This window comes from Schistocerca gregaria, chromosome 10, assembly GCF_023897955.1.
Source record: "Schistocerca gregaria isolate iqSchGreg1 chromosome 10, iqSchGreg1.2, whole genome shotgun sequence".
Classification (NCBI taxonomy): Eukaryota; Metazoa; Arthropoda; class Insecta; order Orthoptera; family Acrididae; genus Schistocerca; species Schistocerca gregaria.
Genome location: NC_064929.1, coordinates 78770805 through 78787639, shown reverse-complemented (window position 1 = coordinate 78787639; position 16835 = coordinate 78770805). Strand labels below are relative to the sequence as shown.

The 16835-nt window shown below is 43.5% G+C and overlaps 1 protein-coding gene across 1 annotated transcript in view; it reads left to right on the top strand.

Annotated features, from left to right (window-relative positions):
• The window catches only part of LOC126293389 (solute carrier family 46 member 3-like), a 479007-nt gene that overhangs the window by 295024 nt on the left and 167148 nt on the right, over positions 1-16835 (top strand). Inside the window, exon 4 of the mRNA XM_049986599.1 lies at positions 10143-10380. Within this exon, the coding sequence (XP_049842556.1) occupies positions 10143-10380 (238 nt within the window). The remainder of the gene's footprint in view (positions 1-10142; positions 10381-16835) is intronic.

The following is a 16835-nucleotide window of genomic DNA, read 5'->3' as shown; positions in this document are numbered from 1 at the left end:
CGTGCAACCGAAGTTCAACGGATTGCTTTTAGTACTCATGGGAATGACCTTACACTTTTCGTTATTTAGGGTCAACTGACAATTTTCGAACCATACAGATATCTTTGCTAACTCGTTTTGCAATTTGTTTTCATCTTCTGATGACTTTCTTAGTCGATAAAAGACAGCGTCGCCTGCAAATAGCCTAAGACGGCTGCTAAGATTGTCTCCCAAATCGTTTATATAGATAAGGGAAGCACGCAAGTACAGAACGCTCCAGCGTACCACATGCAACTGTTTCTCACAGGAGATGTTCAGTACCACCAACAGCGACATGGTCACGTATACCAACAGTGATCCAATACTGTCAAATGTTTCTTATTCCAGTCTTTTATCATAATATCAATTCTTTGGACGATGACCGGTTTCAACCCGAATCTGTTAAAAAGATCTGAGGACGGTCATTACGGACTGAAACCAGTTATCGTCTAAAGAATGAAAAACATTTGATGTTCAGTACGCCCTCTGTGAGCATTGGACACGAAGACTCTTAACATCTTGTACTAGAGTTCCATTCTCAAGAGCTATAAAATGCCTCGACAAATAAAAATCCAGTAGGTTTAGGTCAGGAAAGAGTGGGGCCCATCTACCTACCCATCTGTCACCGAATTTGTTTTTTAGAGGAGGAGGTGCTCCATTGTGCATGTTTTCAGCTCAGGTAAAGGGATATCTACTGACAGATCAGGTGGAAGATTAATCTCCGTCGGCTTCTAAAACACAGGTTCGGTGACAGATGGATAGATAGAGATGGAGCTACCTGGCCTCCAGGCTCTCCGAATCTAAACCCACTGGACTTTTATTTGTGAGGGCATTTGAAAACTCTTGTGTGTGGAACCCCAGTACAAGATGTTCAGAATCTCCATGTCCGTAATATGGAAGGCTGCGAAAGCATACGGCAGCACACCACGGATACATCAACGCATCCCAGATTCACTAAGAAGGCGGTTTGAAGCTTGCACCATTGCTCAGGGGGAGTATATTGAACATCTCTCGTGAGAAAGAGTCATATGTGGTATGCTTGTGCATTCTGTTTGTGCTTGTTTCCCATGATTAATGAGTTGTGCCATGGAAACAACCCATTTTCATTCAACAAAATTTGTTCGTCTTCTTCTGAGCAATGTATAGCACAATTTGTGCCGTACATTTTTGTTAAACCCTGTATATTGCATTGTAATAGCCCTACAACACTTCATCGATGTATGCTCGTGTTACATCTACATCTACATTTATACTCCAAAAGCCACTCAACGGTGGGTGACGGAGGGCACTTTACGTGCCACTGTCATTACCTCCCATTCCTGTTCCAGTCGCGTATGGTTCGCGGAAAGAACGACTCTCTGAAAGCCTCCGTGCGCGCTCGAATCTCTCTAATTTTACATTCGTGATTTCCTCGGGAGGTATAAGTAGGGGGAAGCAATGTATTCGATACCCCATCCAGAAACGCACCCTTTTCAAACCTGGACAGAAAGCTACACCGCGTTGCAGAGCGCCTCTCTTGCAGAGTCTGCCACTTGAGTTTGCTAAACATCTCCGTAACGCTATCACGGTTACCAAATAACCCTGTGACGAAACGCGCCGCTCTTCCTTGGATCTTCTCTATCTCCTCCGTCAACCCGATCTGGTACGGATCCCACACTGATGAGCAATACTCAAGTATAGGCCGAACGAGTGTTTTGTAAGCCACCTCCTTCGTTGATGGACTACATTTTCTAAAGACTCTCCCAATGAATCTCAACCTGGTACGTGCCTTACCAACAATTAATTTTATATGATGATTCCACTTCAAATCGTTCCGCACGCATACTCCCAGATATTTTACAGAAGTAACTGCTACCAGTGTTTGTTCCCCTATCACATAACCGTACAATAAAGGATCCTTCTTTCTATGTATTCGCAATACATTACATTTGTCTATGTTAAGGGTCAGCTGCCACACCAAGTGGCTATCCGCTGCTGATCTTCCTGCATTTCGCTAGAATTTTCTAATGCTGAAACTTCTCTGTATACCACAGCTTCATCCGCGAAAAGCCGCATGGAACTTCCGACACTATCTACTAGGTCTTTTATACAGGGTGTTACAAAAATGTACGGCCAAACTTTCAGGAAACATTCCTCACACACAAATAAATAAAAGATGTCATGTGGACAGGTGTCCGGAAACGCTTAATTTCCATGTTAGAGCTCATTTTAGTTTCGGGAGTATGTACTGTACTTCCTCGATTCACCGCCATGATTTCATACGGGATATTCTACCTGTGCTGCTAGAACATGTGCCTTTACGACACAACATGTGGTTCATGCATGATGGAGCTCCTGCACATTTCAGTCGAAGTGTTCGTACGCTTCTCAACAACAGATTCGGTGACCGATGGATTGGTAGAGGCGGACTAATTCCATGGCATCAGGAATTCCATGCGACGGAGGGTGGATGCATGTATCCTCGCTAACGGAGGACATTTTGAACATTTCCTTTAACAAAGTGTTTGAAGTCACGCTGGTACGTTGTGTTGCTGTGTGTTTCCATTTCATGATAAATGTGATTTGAAGAGAAGTAATAAAATGAGCTCTAACATGGAAAGTAAGCGTTTCCGGACACATGTCCACATAACATATTTTCTTTCTTTGTGTGTGAGGAATGTTTTCTGAAAGTTTGACCATACATTTTTGCAACACCCTGTATATATTGTGAAAAGCACTGGTCCCATAACACTCCCCTGTGGCACGCCAGAGGTTACTTTAACGTCTGTAGACGTCTCTCCATTGATAACAACATGCTGTGTTCTTTTTGCTAAAACCTCTTCAATCCAGCCACACAGCTGGTCTGATATTACGTAGGTTCTTACTTTGTTTATTAGGCGACAGTGCGGAACTGTATCGAACGCCTTCCGGAAGTCAAGGAAAATAGCATCTACCTGGGAGCCTGTATGTAATATTTTGTGGGTCTCATGAACAAATAAAGCGCGTTGGGTCTCACACGATCGCTGTTTCCGGAATCCATGTTGATTCCTACAGAGTTGATTCTGGGTTTCGAAAAACGACATGATACTCGAGCAAAAAAAAAAAAAGTTCTAAAATTCTACAACAGATCGAAGTGAGAGATATAGGTCTATAGTTTTGCACATCTGCTCGGCGACCCTTCTTGAAGACTGGGACTACCTTTGGGTATGAAAGTTTCTCTCGACTAAGTATCACATATTGTGTTCTACTTGCAAGTAACTTTTCATTCAAACCAAAAAATTGGTCTAATATTGCGAAAGCTCGTATTTTGTGCATAATGTGACTGTGGCGAAATATGTCCAGTTTCTTCTGGAAGCCAAGGAACGCCGCACAAACCTGCATGATGGTATCTGTCATCTACAGGTTCACGTGGACGAACAGAACGAGCTGTTTTTCACTTGTGTTGTGTACATAGTTCCGCATAGTCGGCGCCTACACAACTTCCCCTCTAGAGTGCGCCCCGCTAAGCACAACAGCGCAGGCGCAGCGCTCGTCTGTCTCCGCACTACGAGATGGCGCTGCCTTAGAAACGGACCAAATTCTGCTTCCGCCAGTCCGCGTATTAATGTGTAATGTAGCCAATGAGATTGCTGCTAATGTAGAACCTTTTCTCCTCGCGGATCACTCTCGTGCAGTGATACCTGAACGTGTGAGGTGTTATAACGAGTGTACAGACCCCCGATAAGTCAGTCTGCATTTGTCTGCACCAGTCTGTACCAGTCTGCATTAGTCTGTACCAGTCAATAGTCAAGTTTAAGTCTGCACCTAAGAAGATTATCACATTCCTGTACATAGCCATGAAGATAAATGTATAGACACTTTGTCAAGTATCAGATATATGTGAGAATAAGATTAACGTACCAAAACCAAAGGAACTTCAGATTGTCAATTGTAAATAGCATCCAGAACCAAGTTAAGTGATTTTTATACTTGTTATTACTTTAATAAATGTGTGTGAAAATTAATCAAGTTCTGTTTAGAGTTGGTCACCGTCAATCTGCTACTGTAAGCGTGCAAGTGGCATTTCTATCGTCTGACCTAACGGCAGAAGATAAACACGCCACGATAAGACCACGAGACATATTGGTGAGACTCGTCTTCTTCGTTAGAGCGACAAGTCAAATAATCTGATGGTTTTTGCACCGAAGGTCTTACAGTATGCACAACTTGGGTAATCCATGTTGATTCCTAGAGAAGATATCCTCGGTCTCCATAAATGTAATAAAAATGTATACTAAATTACTACAGCAAACGGACGTCAGAGATGTAGTCATATAGTTGTGTCCGTTTGTTTGATGAGCCTTTGTGGTTGATGAGCCTTCGTGAAAATAGGAATGAATTGAGCAGTTTCCCCATCATTCAGCACGCTTTGTCCCTTGAGGGGACGGGAGTTACAAAACTGACAGAAGAGGAGTAAATTGTTTCACATACTGGAAATATCATCCCGTCGCTCCTAGGAGCTATTTTCCTTTATTTTCTGTTACCTGTCATTTATTTCAATATGTCGTTTTTGTTTTAGTGAGACGTCGTTCCGTGGCATGTTTATGTACATTATGGGCAAATGGTAGTAATGGGGGAGGGGTCGGGGGAGGGAATGAGGGCGATGGCGTATCGCTTTATAGAAAGCCATCGACATGCAGGAGTATCATTTGCACATTAATTCATAGGCCAGCAGCACACTTCACACAGGCGGTGCCGCAGTAACAGTAACGCCGTTATCGTCCTAGTTCTCTCTCTCTCGCTCTCTCTCTCTCTCTCTCTCTCTCTCTCTCTCTCTCTCTCTCTCTCTCTCTCTCTCTCTCTCTCTCTCACACACACACACACACACACACACACACACACACACACACACACAAACGTTCAGTCAGTGACTCCCAACCGAAAGGAGCCGGCCTACGATCAATCACCCAAAAGTGTTCCACAGGGATCCACATTCGGACCACTTCTGCTTCTACTTGGTACATACCTCCTACCGGGGGACCAAAAAAATGCATCTTCACAATGAGGATGAAGATGTTTGACTGTGAGCGTGTGTACGGAAGAAAAAGTACCGTAATATGAATTGAACAGAAACAGATTTCACCTATAGAAGAAACAATTGATAATTTTAAAAAGGAAAATGGAAATCAAAATCATATTGCATTATGGGTCTAGTTCCTGAATATACAGCTTCGGGATGTAGTTCATGATTTCATGCGATTAAAAAAATTAAGAACTCGGTGTTTTTATTCACTCTGCAGGGGAGGTTATTTAATTGAGGGTTATGAAATCAAACTTTTTTACCACTTTAACTCACAGGCATCAAGTCGTAGATACGACTAGAAGTAGCTTAAAGCTTTGGATCAACATCTCCTTCATTAAAAAATTACATCTGATCTTTGAAAGTAACGCGTTTATTCCCCTTTGATTATTTTCAGAAAAACACCAACATAACCTTTGCTTCCTAAATAAAAACTTTTGCATGTTACCATCTAGTTGACTGCTTACTTTTTCCCTATATTTTACTGCAGTATCATCTCCTGGTTTGAGAACAACGCTACGTGGTTTCTCATTTCCGTCAAATTCTTGGTCTTCTTCTGAGGAAACACTGATAACTTTTTTTGTTAACACTATAGATTACGGAAAACGTAAGTTTGCGTTTTCAGTTAGCCGATAGGCAAGGCAAATTAAAACATACATTAAAACTAACTTTTGGTTATTGAAACGGAATTGCAAGTTTGGTTCAAAATGCTTCAAATGGCTCTGAGCACTATGGGACTTATCTTCTTAGGTCATCAGTTCCCTACAACTTAGAACTACTTAAACCTAACTAACCTAAGGACATCACACACATCCATGCCCGAGGCAGGATTCGAACCTGCGACCGTAGCGGTCGCGCTGTTGCAGACTGTAGCACCTAGAACCGCTCGGCCACTGCGGCCGGCTGCAAGTTTGGTTTCCAGGTAGTTAAATTAAAGCAGCACAACTTAAATTGGTTCTCACAAATAAAGTTCGAACTAAGCAAATCCATCACTACTTACGACGATTGTGATAGAGTAGACAAAACATCAACTGACAGTTTCACTAACTTTGAAATTCCTAATGTCACACTTAGACTGGTTCACTGCGAAACTAGGCAAACAAATGTTTGAATGTTGTCCCCATTTGTCATCCGGCACAGCGGCATGGAACTTTTTTGGGCGTTTCCTTTCCATTCACCCCATTATTCCTGATACTCACCCCGTTTTACACCAAATAAAGCTAGGCAAGCGTGAACGACCCTTCTATCCGGCCGACCACAGAATCGTTTTACTACGACGATGACGGTATATGGAAGTAGGCGCATTATCGCTACAAAGTAGCAAGACACAACGTTATCTTCCGAGGTGATGACACATACAGTATTGCCTGCCGCCTGCTACTTCGCGCATTGGCTGTTTCCGCTCGGCCTTTTATTACACGTTGTAACAGTTTATGAAAATGGAAAATATTAATAGCGAGAAACTAATTTCTTTAGTAGAATGACAACCCGTGCTATATGGCAAAATTATAGTGTTGGGGTGATCGCCAAATAAAAGGGAGATTATGGCTGGAATTCTGTGATGCTTTGACGCCAAGATACACCAGACCAACGTCTGGTGAAAAAATGCAAACATTTATACTAAGCATAGCAACAGTGTATGTGAATGAAAATTATATACCAAACTGCTAGAAAAATTATTTTGCTGTACATGTTCACACAGTGCTGAAATATGTCTATTTTACATTAAAAACTTCAAAACGTAAGATATAAAATACATAGCTAGAATATAATTTTCACTCTGCTGCGGAGTGCGCGCTGATATGAAACTTCCTGGCAGATTAAAACTGCGAGCCAGGCAGAGATTCGAACTCGCGACCTTTGCCCTACGCAAACAAATGCTTCACCACCTGAGCTACCCATTTATATAAAAAAAACATTATAGACAAAATTTCTGTGTATGTTCATACTGTCAAGGAATAGAGTAAAGTTATCAGAAAGCTATTTACATTTATCTTGAGTCAGTTGTGAAGCGCCTCCATTAGTTGCGGAAATATCCAAGGAATAGTTTTCTCCAAAAGTATTGCTCTTATTTCGTATTTGTTTCCCATTGTCTTCTCTCATAAAAATATGAAACACACAAACGGTTATTATAGTGCTTACCATTCAAATGTTTTAATGACATGAGCCACATTTGTACATCCTAACGCATCAGCGGTAACAGGTGAATTCACAAATTACATGAGCGCGCGGATATCAACTGCGTTTTTAAAAAATAGAAACCCCCATTCTTTATTTTATTACGTATTCGTGTAGTACGTAAAAAATATGAATGTTTTAGTTGGACCAATTTTTTCGCTTTCTGATAGATGGTGCTGCAATACTCACAAACATATGGCTCACAATTTCAGACCAACAGTTGGTAACAGGCAGGTTTTTTAAATTACAGTACACAACGTAGGTACGTTTGAACATTTTATTTCGGTTGTTCCAATGTCATGCATGTACCTTGGTGAACTTATCATTTCTGAGAACACATGTTGTTACAGAGTAATTACCTGTAGATACCACATTAATGCAATAAATGCTCAAAATGATGTTCGTAAACCTCAATGCATTTGGCAATACGTGTAACGACATTCCTCTCAGCAGCGAGTATTTCGCCTTCCGTAATTTTCGCACATGCATTGACAATGCGCTGACGTATGTTGTCAGGCGCTGTCGGTGGATGACGATAGCAGATATCCTTCAACTTTCCCCACAGAAAGACATCCAGGGACGTCAGATCCGGTGAACGTGCGGGCTATATTATGGTGCTTCGACGACCAATCCACCTGTCATGAAATATGCTATTCAATACCGCTTCAACCGCACGCGAGCCTTGTGTCGGAGATCCATCATGTTGGAAGTACATCGCCATTCTGTCATGCAGTGAAACACCTTGTAGTAACATCGGTAGAACATTACGTAGGAAATCAGCATACATTGCACCACGTATATTGCCATCGACAAAATGGGGGCCAATTATCCTTCCTCCCATTAACCCCACCCTAGAACTTTGAACTACTTGAACGTAACCAACCTAAGGACATCACACACACCTCCAAGCCCGAGGCAGGATTCAAACTTGCGACCGTAGCGGTCGCGTGGTTCCAGACAGAAGCGCCTAGAACCGCTCGGCCACACGGGCCGGCTAGTAATTTCTGTTGTGCCCAGTGGCAGAACTGTGCACGACGTTCAAAGTCGTCACCATGCAATTCCTGGTGCACAGAACTATGGCACGGGTCCAGTCAATGTTGATGTAGCATTCTGAACACCGACGTTTTTGAGATTCCCGATTCTCGCGCAATTTATCTGCTACTGATGTGCGGATTAGCCGCGACAGTAGCTAAAACACCTACTTGACCATCATCATTTTTTGAAGTTCGTGGTTGACGTTTCACATGTGGCTGAACACTTCCTTTTTCCTTAAATAACGTAGCTATCCGGCGAACGGTCCGGACACTTGGATGATGTCGTTCAGGATACCGAGTAGCATACATAAAACACGCCCGTTGGGCATTTTGATCAGTACAGCCATACATCAACACGATATCGAACTTTTCCGCAATTGGTAAACGGTCCATTTTAACAGGGGTAATGTGTCACGAGGCAAATACCGTCCACACTGGCGGAATGTTACGTGATACCACGTACTTATATGTTTTTGACTGTTACAGCGCCATCTAACGGCCAACCATAGCGCCATCTGATTTCCCCCTTCAAGCTAGACGCGCTTCGTTCTTTCTAGTTTTATCACTGGATGCTGATTTCTTGAGGTATTTGGCCCGGTCACTATCAATGGAGCACTCTATATATATATATTATTGTTTCAGTATGGATGCGCACAGGCACACTATGCCCAGTCTCGCTACAGAAGTATTCAGTATCAGGCTCGGAATTCGGGTTGAAGGGGGAAATGTGCACGGATGTCCGAGGCGAACAAGGTGACCACTCACATGAGTGGGAAATCCGAGTTCGAATCGTGGTCCAGTGTGTGTTTGCGTTTGTGTGTGTGTGTGTGTGTTATATTGCTGTTAGAAAAATCGAGATTTCTGTCGAGATGTCGGCGTGATATTCTCCACTTACTGCTGTCGACTGAGTAATAAATCGGTCATATGGACGCAGGAGTGTCGACCGATGTCTCTGAGTGGAGAAAATCTCTGACCCAGCCGGGTATCGAACCTGGGCCCGTAGAATTGGCATTCTGTCGCGCTAACAACTTTTCTTTTTTTTTTGTCGGGGCGCACCTCACATCCAAACAAGTTGATCATTGATCCCTTTACTCAGTTTTTTTTATTACAGAGGGCGAGCAGCCCTCTGACCAAACAAGCTTAGCTACCGTGCCGGTAGGACTCGGTTACCGGAGGTGGACACTGATTGCTGTCAGTCGAGTGCAGATGTGCCAGCCAGCCCGGCTGTAGTTTTAGGCGGTTTTCCACATCCCAATATACGAATACCGGGCAGGTCCCCTAGGGACCGACCAGCTGACCGAAAAATCAGTGATGCACATGTAGCGTAAGAAAGTCTGCTTCTGCCCCCACGGCGGATGTGCCAGCCAGCCTGGCTGTGGCTTTTAGGCAGTTTTCCGCATCCCGCTATATGAATAGCGGCGAAGTCGTTTCAGGACCGACTGGCTGACAGAAAAATCGCTGATGCACATGTAGCCTACAAAAGTCTGCTTCTGCATCCTGACCGAACAAGCTGAGCCACCTTGCCAGCGTGCATTGCCCTTCTTTTTTTTTAACTTTTATTTTGTTCTTTGCATCTGGTGGATGTGGACGTCGCAAGACACCCGTTTCAGCTCACCGTTGACCCATTAACTCAGTTTTTTTTTATTGCATAGGGCCATCTAACCCTCCGACCAAACACACTGAGTTACCGGGCCAGTACCACTCCGATCGCTATCAGTCGAGTGCAAATGTGCCAGCCAGCCTGGCTGTGGTTTTTAGGCGGTTTTCCACATCCCGCTATATGAATACCGGGCAGGTCCCCTCGGGACCGACCGGCTGACGGAAAAGTCGCTGACGCGCGCGTAGCCTAAGAAAGTGTGCTTCCGCCCCCACAGCCCCGCGACACACCGGCTGCCGCCGACGAGAAGCCGGAGAAGCAGCAGCAGCAGCAGCAGACGGCGCCGCAGAAGAGCCCGCCGCTGCGGCGTTGCATGGCCGGCGTCAGCGACCTGCTCGACGTGCGACACGTCGCGCGCACCTTCCGCGTCGCCTTCCGGCACGGCAACAAGGAGCGCCGCATGCGGGTGGCCATGCTCATGCTCTGCTGCTGCGTCATCATCGGGCCCATGCACGGTGAGTCGGGCCCGCGGGCTCCAGTACCCGGGACGTTTGTCGCTTCTCGGTGTATAGTGGACCACATCCCGCCGACCGGCGCCAAGTCTGTTGACTCTACCCACACTGGATGTCGGCTTTGACCAGTCCCCAGCGAGTACTGCTTAACGTCTTCCGACATGGTCATGGGGGCTTAATTAAAATGCAATAATTTTACTAGCTCTGTATCCGGTTACTAGTGTTAGTACGAAATCCGACTACGTAAAATAACAGTAAACAATGAAGGGAAATTTCCGTTAACACAATTCATTAATCAAGCCCCTGCAACTACAAAAGCTACGAAACAACAAAGCATAGGCGTAACTGTTCTGTGTGTGGTAGTGTGATTCAACGTACATGTATCCGGCACGGTTCTTCCTCAATACAACAAGATTTTTTAAACACCATTTACAATGAACTAACTGAAAAATCTGAAATACTACAATTACACATAGAAACCAGAATTACAAGTCCAATACATGAGCACGAGCCAGATGCTTTGTTGACTGAACCTGTGACCAAGAGGCATTGTCGTTAAGGAAATGTGAAATATTTTTTTTTTTACCTCCATATATATTGACGAAAAGTACACTGTGATCATTGCAACATCTTCCACCTCTACATTACACCAACCGAACAGCATCTACTGTCTCGCCCAACAGAACAACAACTGCACACGACATCCTCTGAACAAGTACTGCTCTCGACATCCTCTCAACAAGCACTGCCCACGGCAACCTCTGAGCTACTACTGCCCCAGTGGAGGCGGCGCAATAATAATCTCTGGCGCTGTGACTCAGTGTAGCCACCTTTGAACATCTGGACCTCTTCTATTCTGATTTGGCCTATACCGCCTACTGATGACCCACAGATATTTCCAGACAGCGACCAAGCGATGTGGCACAGCGCTTAGCGCACTTTACTCGCTTTCAGGAGGACGACGGTTCCAACCAGCGTCCAACCATACTGCTTTGGGTTCTCCGTAATTTCCTTACATCGCTTCGGGCAAATGCTGGTATGGCTCCTTTGAAAGGACACAGCCGATCTCCTTCCCTGTCCTTCCTTTAAAAAATGTTCAAATGTGCGTAAAATCTTATGGGACTTAATTGTGTAAGTAGGCTCTTTAGGTTTTTGTGTTGGTAACGCCGCATAGGGTTCTGTATGAAAATCACTGACTGTGGTGTGTTCAGTCTGTGGCTGGTTTGCATTGTTGGAGTATATGCTATTGTAGTGTTGGGCAGTTGGCTGATAACTCCGAATAGCGTTGAGCAGTTGGAGGTGAGCCGCCAGCAGTGGTGGATGTGGGGAGAGAGATGGCGGATGATGTGGACGTGTGTCCATCAGAATGAGTAAATTTGTAATATTGGATATCATGGACTGATATATATGACTTTTGAACACTATTAAGGTAAATACATTGTTTGTTCTCTATTAAAAATCTTTCATTTGCTAACTATGCCTATCAGTAGTTAGTGCATTCAGTAGTTTGAATCTTTTATTTAGCTGGCAGTAGTGGTGCATACTTCCAACTGCACAACGCTACATGCAATTAACAGCCAACTGCCCAACACTACGATAGCATATACTCCAACAATGCAAACCAACCACAGCCTTCATGCAGCACAGTCAGTGATTTCCATACAGAGCGCTATGTGTCGTTAGCAACCTAAAAACCTAAACAGCCTACGTACAACTTCTAAGGTCATCAGTCCCTAAGTTTACACACTACTTAACCTAAATTATCCTAAGGACAAACACACACACCCATGCCCTAGGGAGGACTCGAACCACCGCCGGGACCAACCACACAGTACACGACTGCAGAGCCTTAGACCGCTCGGCTAATCCTGTGCGTCTGTCCTTCCTTAATCTGACCCTATGCTCCATATCTAATGATCTCTTTGCTGACAGGGCGTTAAACACTAATCTACTCCTCTTCTTTGGCCAGCGACTCTGTTGAACCTACCCAAACTGGACGTCACTTTTCACCAATCCAAGGAGACAATCACTTAACAGCTTCCCACAAACTTCCACTGTTGGACCACATGTCTTGTTATTTTGTGCATATCACCTACTGCCGACCCCTTCAGACAGTGAGTCTACAGAGCCTTCCAATAACAGATACTGATTTTGACCAATCCATATCCCATAGGGCTTTACATTTGGACCACCTGTATTACTACTTGTTGCATTTAACCTACTGGCGATCCTTCACGCAGTGAGTCTGTTTTGATGATTTGTTTAGTTATTTGCAACATCCTCCATTACAATATTTGTAATACTACATATATGTATAGTGAGTGGTGTAGTGTAATTTTTCTGTTGCACCATGGACCTTGCCGTTGGTGGGAAGGCTTGCGTGCCTCAATGATGCAGATAGCCGTACCGTAGGTGCAGCCACAACGGAGGGGTATCTGTTTAAGAGGCCAGACAAACGTGTGGTTCCTGAAGAGGGGCAGCAACCTTTTATGTAGTTGCAGAGGCAACAGTCTGGATGATTGACTGATCTGGACTTGTAACACTAACCAAAACGGCCTTGCTGTGCTGGTACTACGAACGGCTGAAAGCAAGGGGAAACAACAGCCGTAATTTTTCCCGAGGGCATGCAGCTTTACTGTATGATTAAATGATGATGGCGTCTTCTTGGGTAAAATATTCCAGAGGTAAAATAGTCCCCCATTCGGATCTCAGGGCGGGGATTACTCAAGAGGACGTTGTTATCAAGAGAAAGAAAACTGGCGTTCTACGGATCGGAGCGTGGAATGTCAGATCCCTTAATCGGGCAGGTAGGTTAGAAAAGTTAAAAAGGGCAATGGATAGGTTAAAGTTAGATACAGTGGGAATTAGTGAAGTTCGGTGGCAGGAGGAACAAGACTCCTGGTCAGGTGAATACAGGGTTATAAACACAAAATCAAATAGGGGTAATGCAGGAGTAGGTTTAATAATGAATAAAAAAATAGGAGTGCGCGTAAGCTACTACAAACAGCATAGTGAACGTATTATTGTGGCAAAGATAGATACGAAGCCCACGCCTACTACAGTAGTACAAGTTTATATGCCAACTAGCTCTGCAGATGATGAAGAAATTGAAGAAATGTATGATCAAATAAAAGAAATTATTCAGATAGTGAAGGGAGACGAAAATTTAATAGTCATGGGTGACTGGCATTCGAGTGTAGCAAAAGGGAGAGAAGGAAACGTAGTAGGTGAATATGGATTGGGGCTAAGAAATGAAAGAGGAAGCCGCCTGGTAGAATTTTGCACAGAGCACAACTTAATCATAGCTAACACTTGGTTTAAGAATCATGAAAGAAGGTTGTATACATGGAAGAACCCTGGAGATACTAAAAGGTATCAGATAGGTTATATAATGGTAAGACTGAAATTTAGGAACCAGGTTTTAAATTGTAAGACATTTCGAGGGGCAGATGTGGACTCTGACCACAATCTATTGGTTATGAACTGTAGATTAAAACTAAAGAAACTGCAAAAAGGTGGGAATTTAAGGAGATGGGACCTGGATGAACTGTGTCTAAGATGGTTGTTCCTAGGCACTGTGCCATCGCAACCTGCCCTTTCTGAATTTGGATTATGTCAATGGATTTCGCCATTCATGGCCCCTACCGCCGGTAGAATGTTTCCCCAGTTGTCTCCGCAAGACTTGTATGCTCTCCTAACGCGCCTACAACGGCACCAGGCGGTATTCAATGTGGCGGTGGGTAGTGCTCCCAAAGCTCTGGCTCATCACTGTAGTTAGAACTCACTTTTGATGAGAATATGGATATGAAATCTTGTGGACAGCGTTCCGTGGTACGCAGGCTGAAAGCCTGGGTTAAGTGGGACACTCGATACCACTTCGCCATCTGTCAACGTTTCGACTTAACGCAGACCTCTCGCTACAGTACAGATCAGTGTGTGAACAGGAAACAAAGACGGTGGCATTTTAGGGATGTACGAAAATTGGGTCCAAAACTGGAATAAATGGAGAAATAGTAGAGCAAGCAACAAATTTTAAACATTTTATTGTAGTCATATGTTTTATTTCTCAGTGACTGTGGTATATATTTCCGAATAAAATTCAGTTGCCAGTTGCAAATTTATTTTTATTGCACTTTACCAGTTTCGTCAAGTTAATTAGTCACCTTTGGAAGCTTAGTATTGGTTTACCAGACATCACACATATTATATGGACATATCATGAGATTATGCTTTAAGGGAGAAGATACTGACATCTGCTTAGCAAATACTAAGCTTCTGGTTGTGACATTTTATTTGTTGAAACTGGTAAAGCAAAATAAAAATACATTTGCGACTGACGACTGAATTTCATCGTGAAACTTTAAATACTACGCTGCAGTATATCACACGACTACAAAATTTTTTTCCGAAAGTAAATTTGTTTCCGAACATATGATAGACAAATTTATCTTAATGGACAGTACTATAAGATGAGATTTACAAATTAAAGTAATGATATTGGCAATTCTGAAGTTTTACAGAAGAACGTCACTACGATTTATAATGTATCAAAGCTAACCCGAAATATCAACAAAAAGGGCACATTAAGAATTATGAGCGTGGAAACGAGATGTCTCAGACATTAAGCGAGTCACGGAAGACAAGATCAGAAACGAGGCGTGGAATTAGCAGCAGAATTCCTATTAATGTCTCTAAATCCAAAAGCAGATGGTTATACTAGGAAATGCAAATGGACAGAGCAGGATGGACAATGACAGTCAACCAAAAATGCTATACAGATAAGAGTAACAGGACAAAGAAGCATGTTGCTCTGGCCTTCAGTATGGACTGGTATGATGCAGCTCTTTGTACTAGTCTGCCCTGTGCAAGCCCCTTCATCTCTTAATAACTACTGCAGCCTACATCCTCCGGTACCTGCTTACTTTATTCATTTCTTGTTCCCCCTTTACGATTTTATCTCCTCCGCTCACCCTCAAGTACTGAACTGCTGATCCCTTGATGTCTCATAATGTGTCGTATCAATCAATTCCTTCTGTTAGTCACATTGTGCAACAAATGTTTTGCCTCCCCGATTATATTCAGTACCTCCTCATTAGGTACTCGATCTTTCCATATAATTTTCAACATTCTTCTGTAACACCACAGGTTTTAGGAGCAATCAAAACCAGATGGAAGCACTTAAACTTATCTCTAGATGTAGGTGTAATGGGCAAACAAGCTGCTGATAATCTTGATGAGGATGATAATGAATGTAGATATGAACAGATTTTGTCAGTGTTCTGTCCTCTTTTTGTTTAAGCAAGTATGACATCATACACCATGTTATATGTTTCAGTTCCAGTATCAGTAGGTACATTTGACCTGCTGCCAAAACATGTATCACTCTAGGTCCTCAGTAGGAGGTATGTACCGAGGAAAAAAAGAAGTGGTCCCATTGTTGAATCTTGTGGGACACTTTGTTTCTACTCATCACACAAATGTGAAAGTTGACATCTGATGTCAATGGGTTCAGTTGATTGCTGTCAATGGATATATCCCTTGTGGGTCTCAATAAGTGCCATCCATGAAGTAAATGCTAAGGGCTGTTCAAAAGATGCACCACGCCATGGACCAGGGTGGGACGGGGGCAGTACTATAATGCCGTTGTGGACAGTATCCTGGGCTTATACGGATGGTAACAGAGGCTTTCATGGCTGATTTCTGCTGTGTGAACGTTATTGCAGACCACCAGTGTCCTTTCATACTTGATGTCTTACTAGATGGGGGTGGTATCTTCCAGCAGGATAACAGCCCATGTATCAAGATCAGAATCTGAGACGTTACTGGGCGTGACGTCCGCACTCACAGATCACCACATCACCTGTGAACGGCATATGGAGATTTGTCTGTGCATCACATCTCACATTACATACCCACTACCTCCTATCACTGTCCTACATGGTTTAAAAATCTGTATTATATGTGAATACTACTAATGATTGAGCCACCTCTTGTTATTACATGTACATCTGTACTCCACAAGCCAACTTACGGTGTGTGGTGGAGAGTACTTCGTATACTGTTGTCACTTCCCTCCTTTTCTGTTACAGTTGGGAATGATTCGTGTGGAGAATGGTTGCTGTTGAGCTTCTGTATGGGCTCGAATGTCTAAATTTATCATCTTGGCCTTTTCGTGAGATGTGTGTAGTATATTGGTTGACTTTTCTAGAAACATACGGTCTGGGAACTTTAACAGTAAACTACACAGTGATGCAGAAAGCCTCTCTTGCAGCGTCTGCCGCTGGAATTCGCGGAGCATCTCCATGATGCTTTCGCACTTATTTTATGAACCTGTAACGAAATGTGCAGCTCTTCTTTGGATATTTTCTATTCCCTCCATCAGTCCTATCTGGAACAGATCCTCTACTGACGAGCAGTATTCAAGTAATGGTCGAATGCATGTTTTGTAAGCCACATCC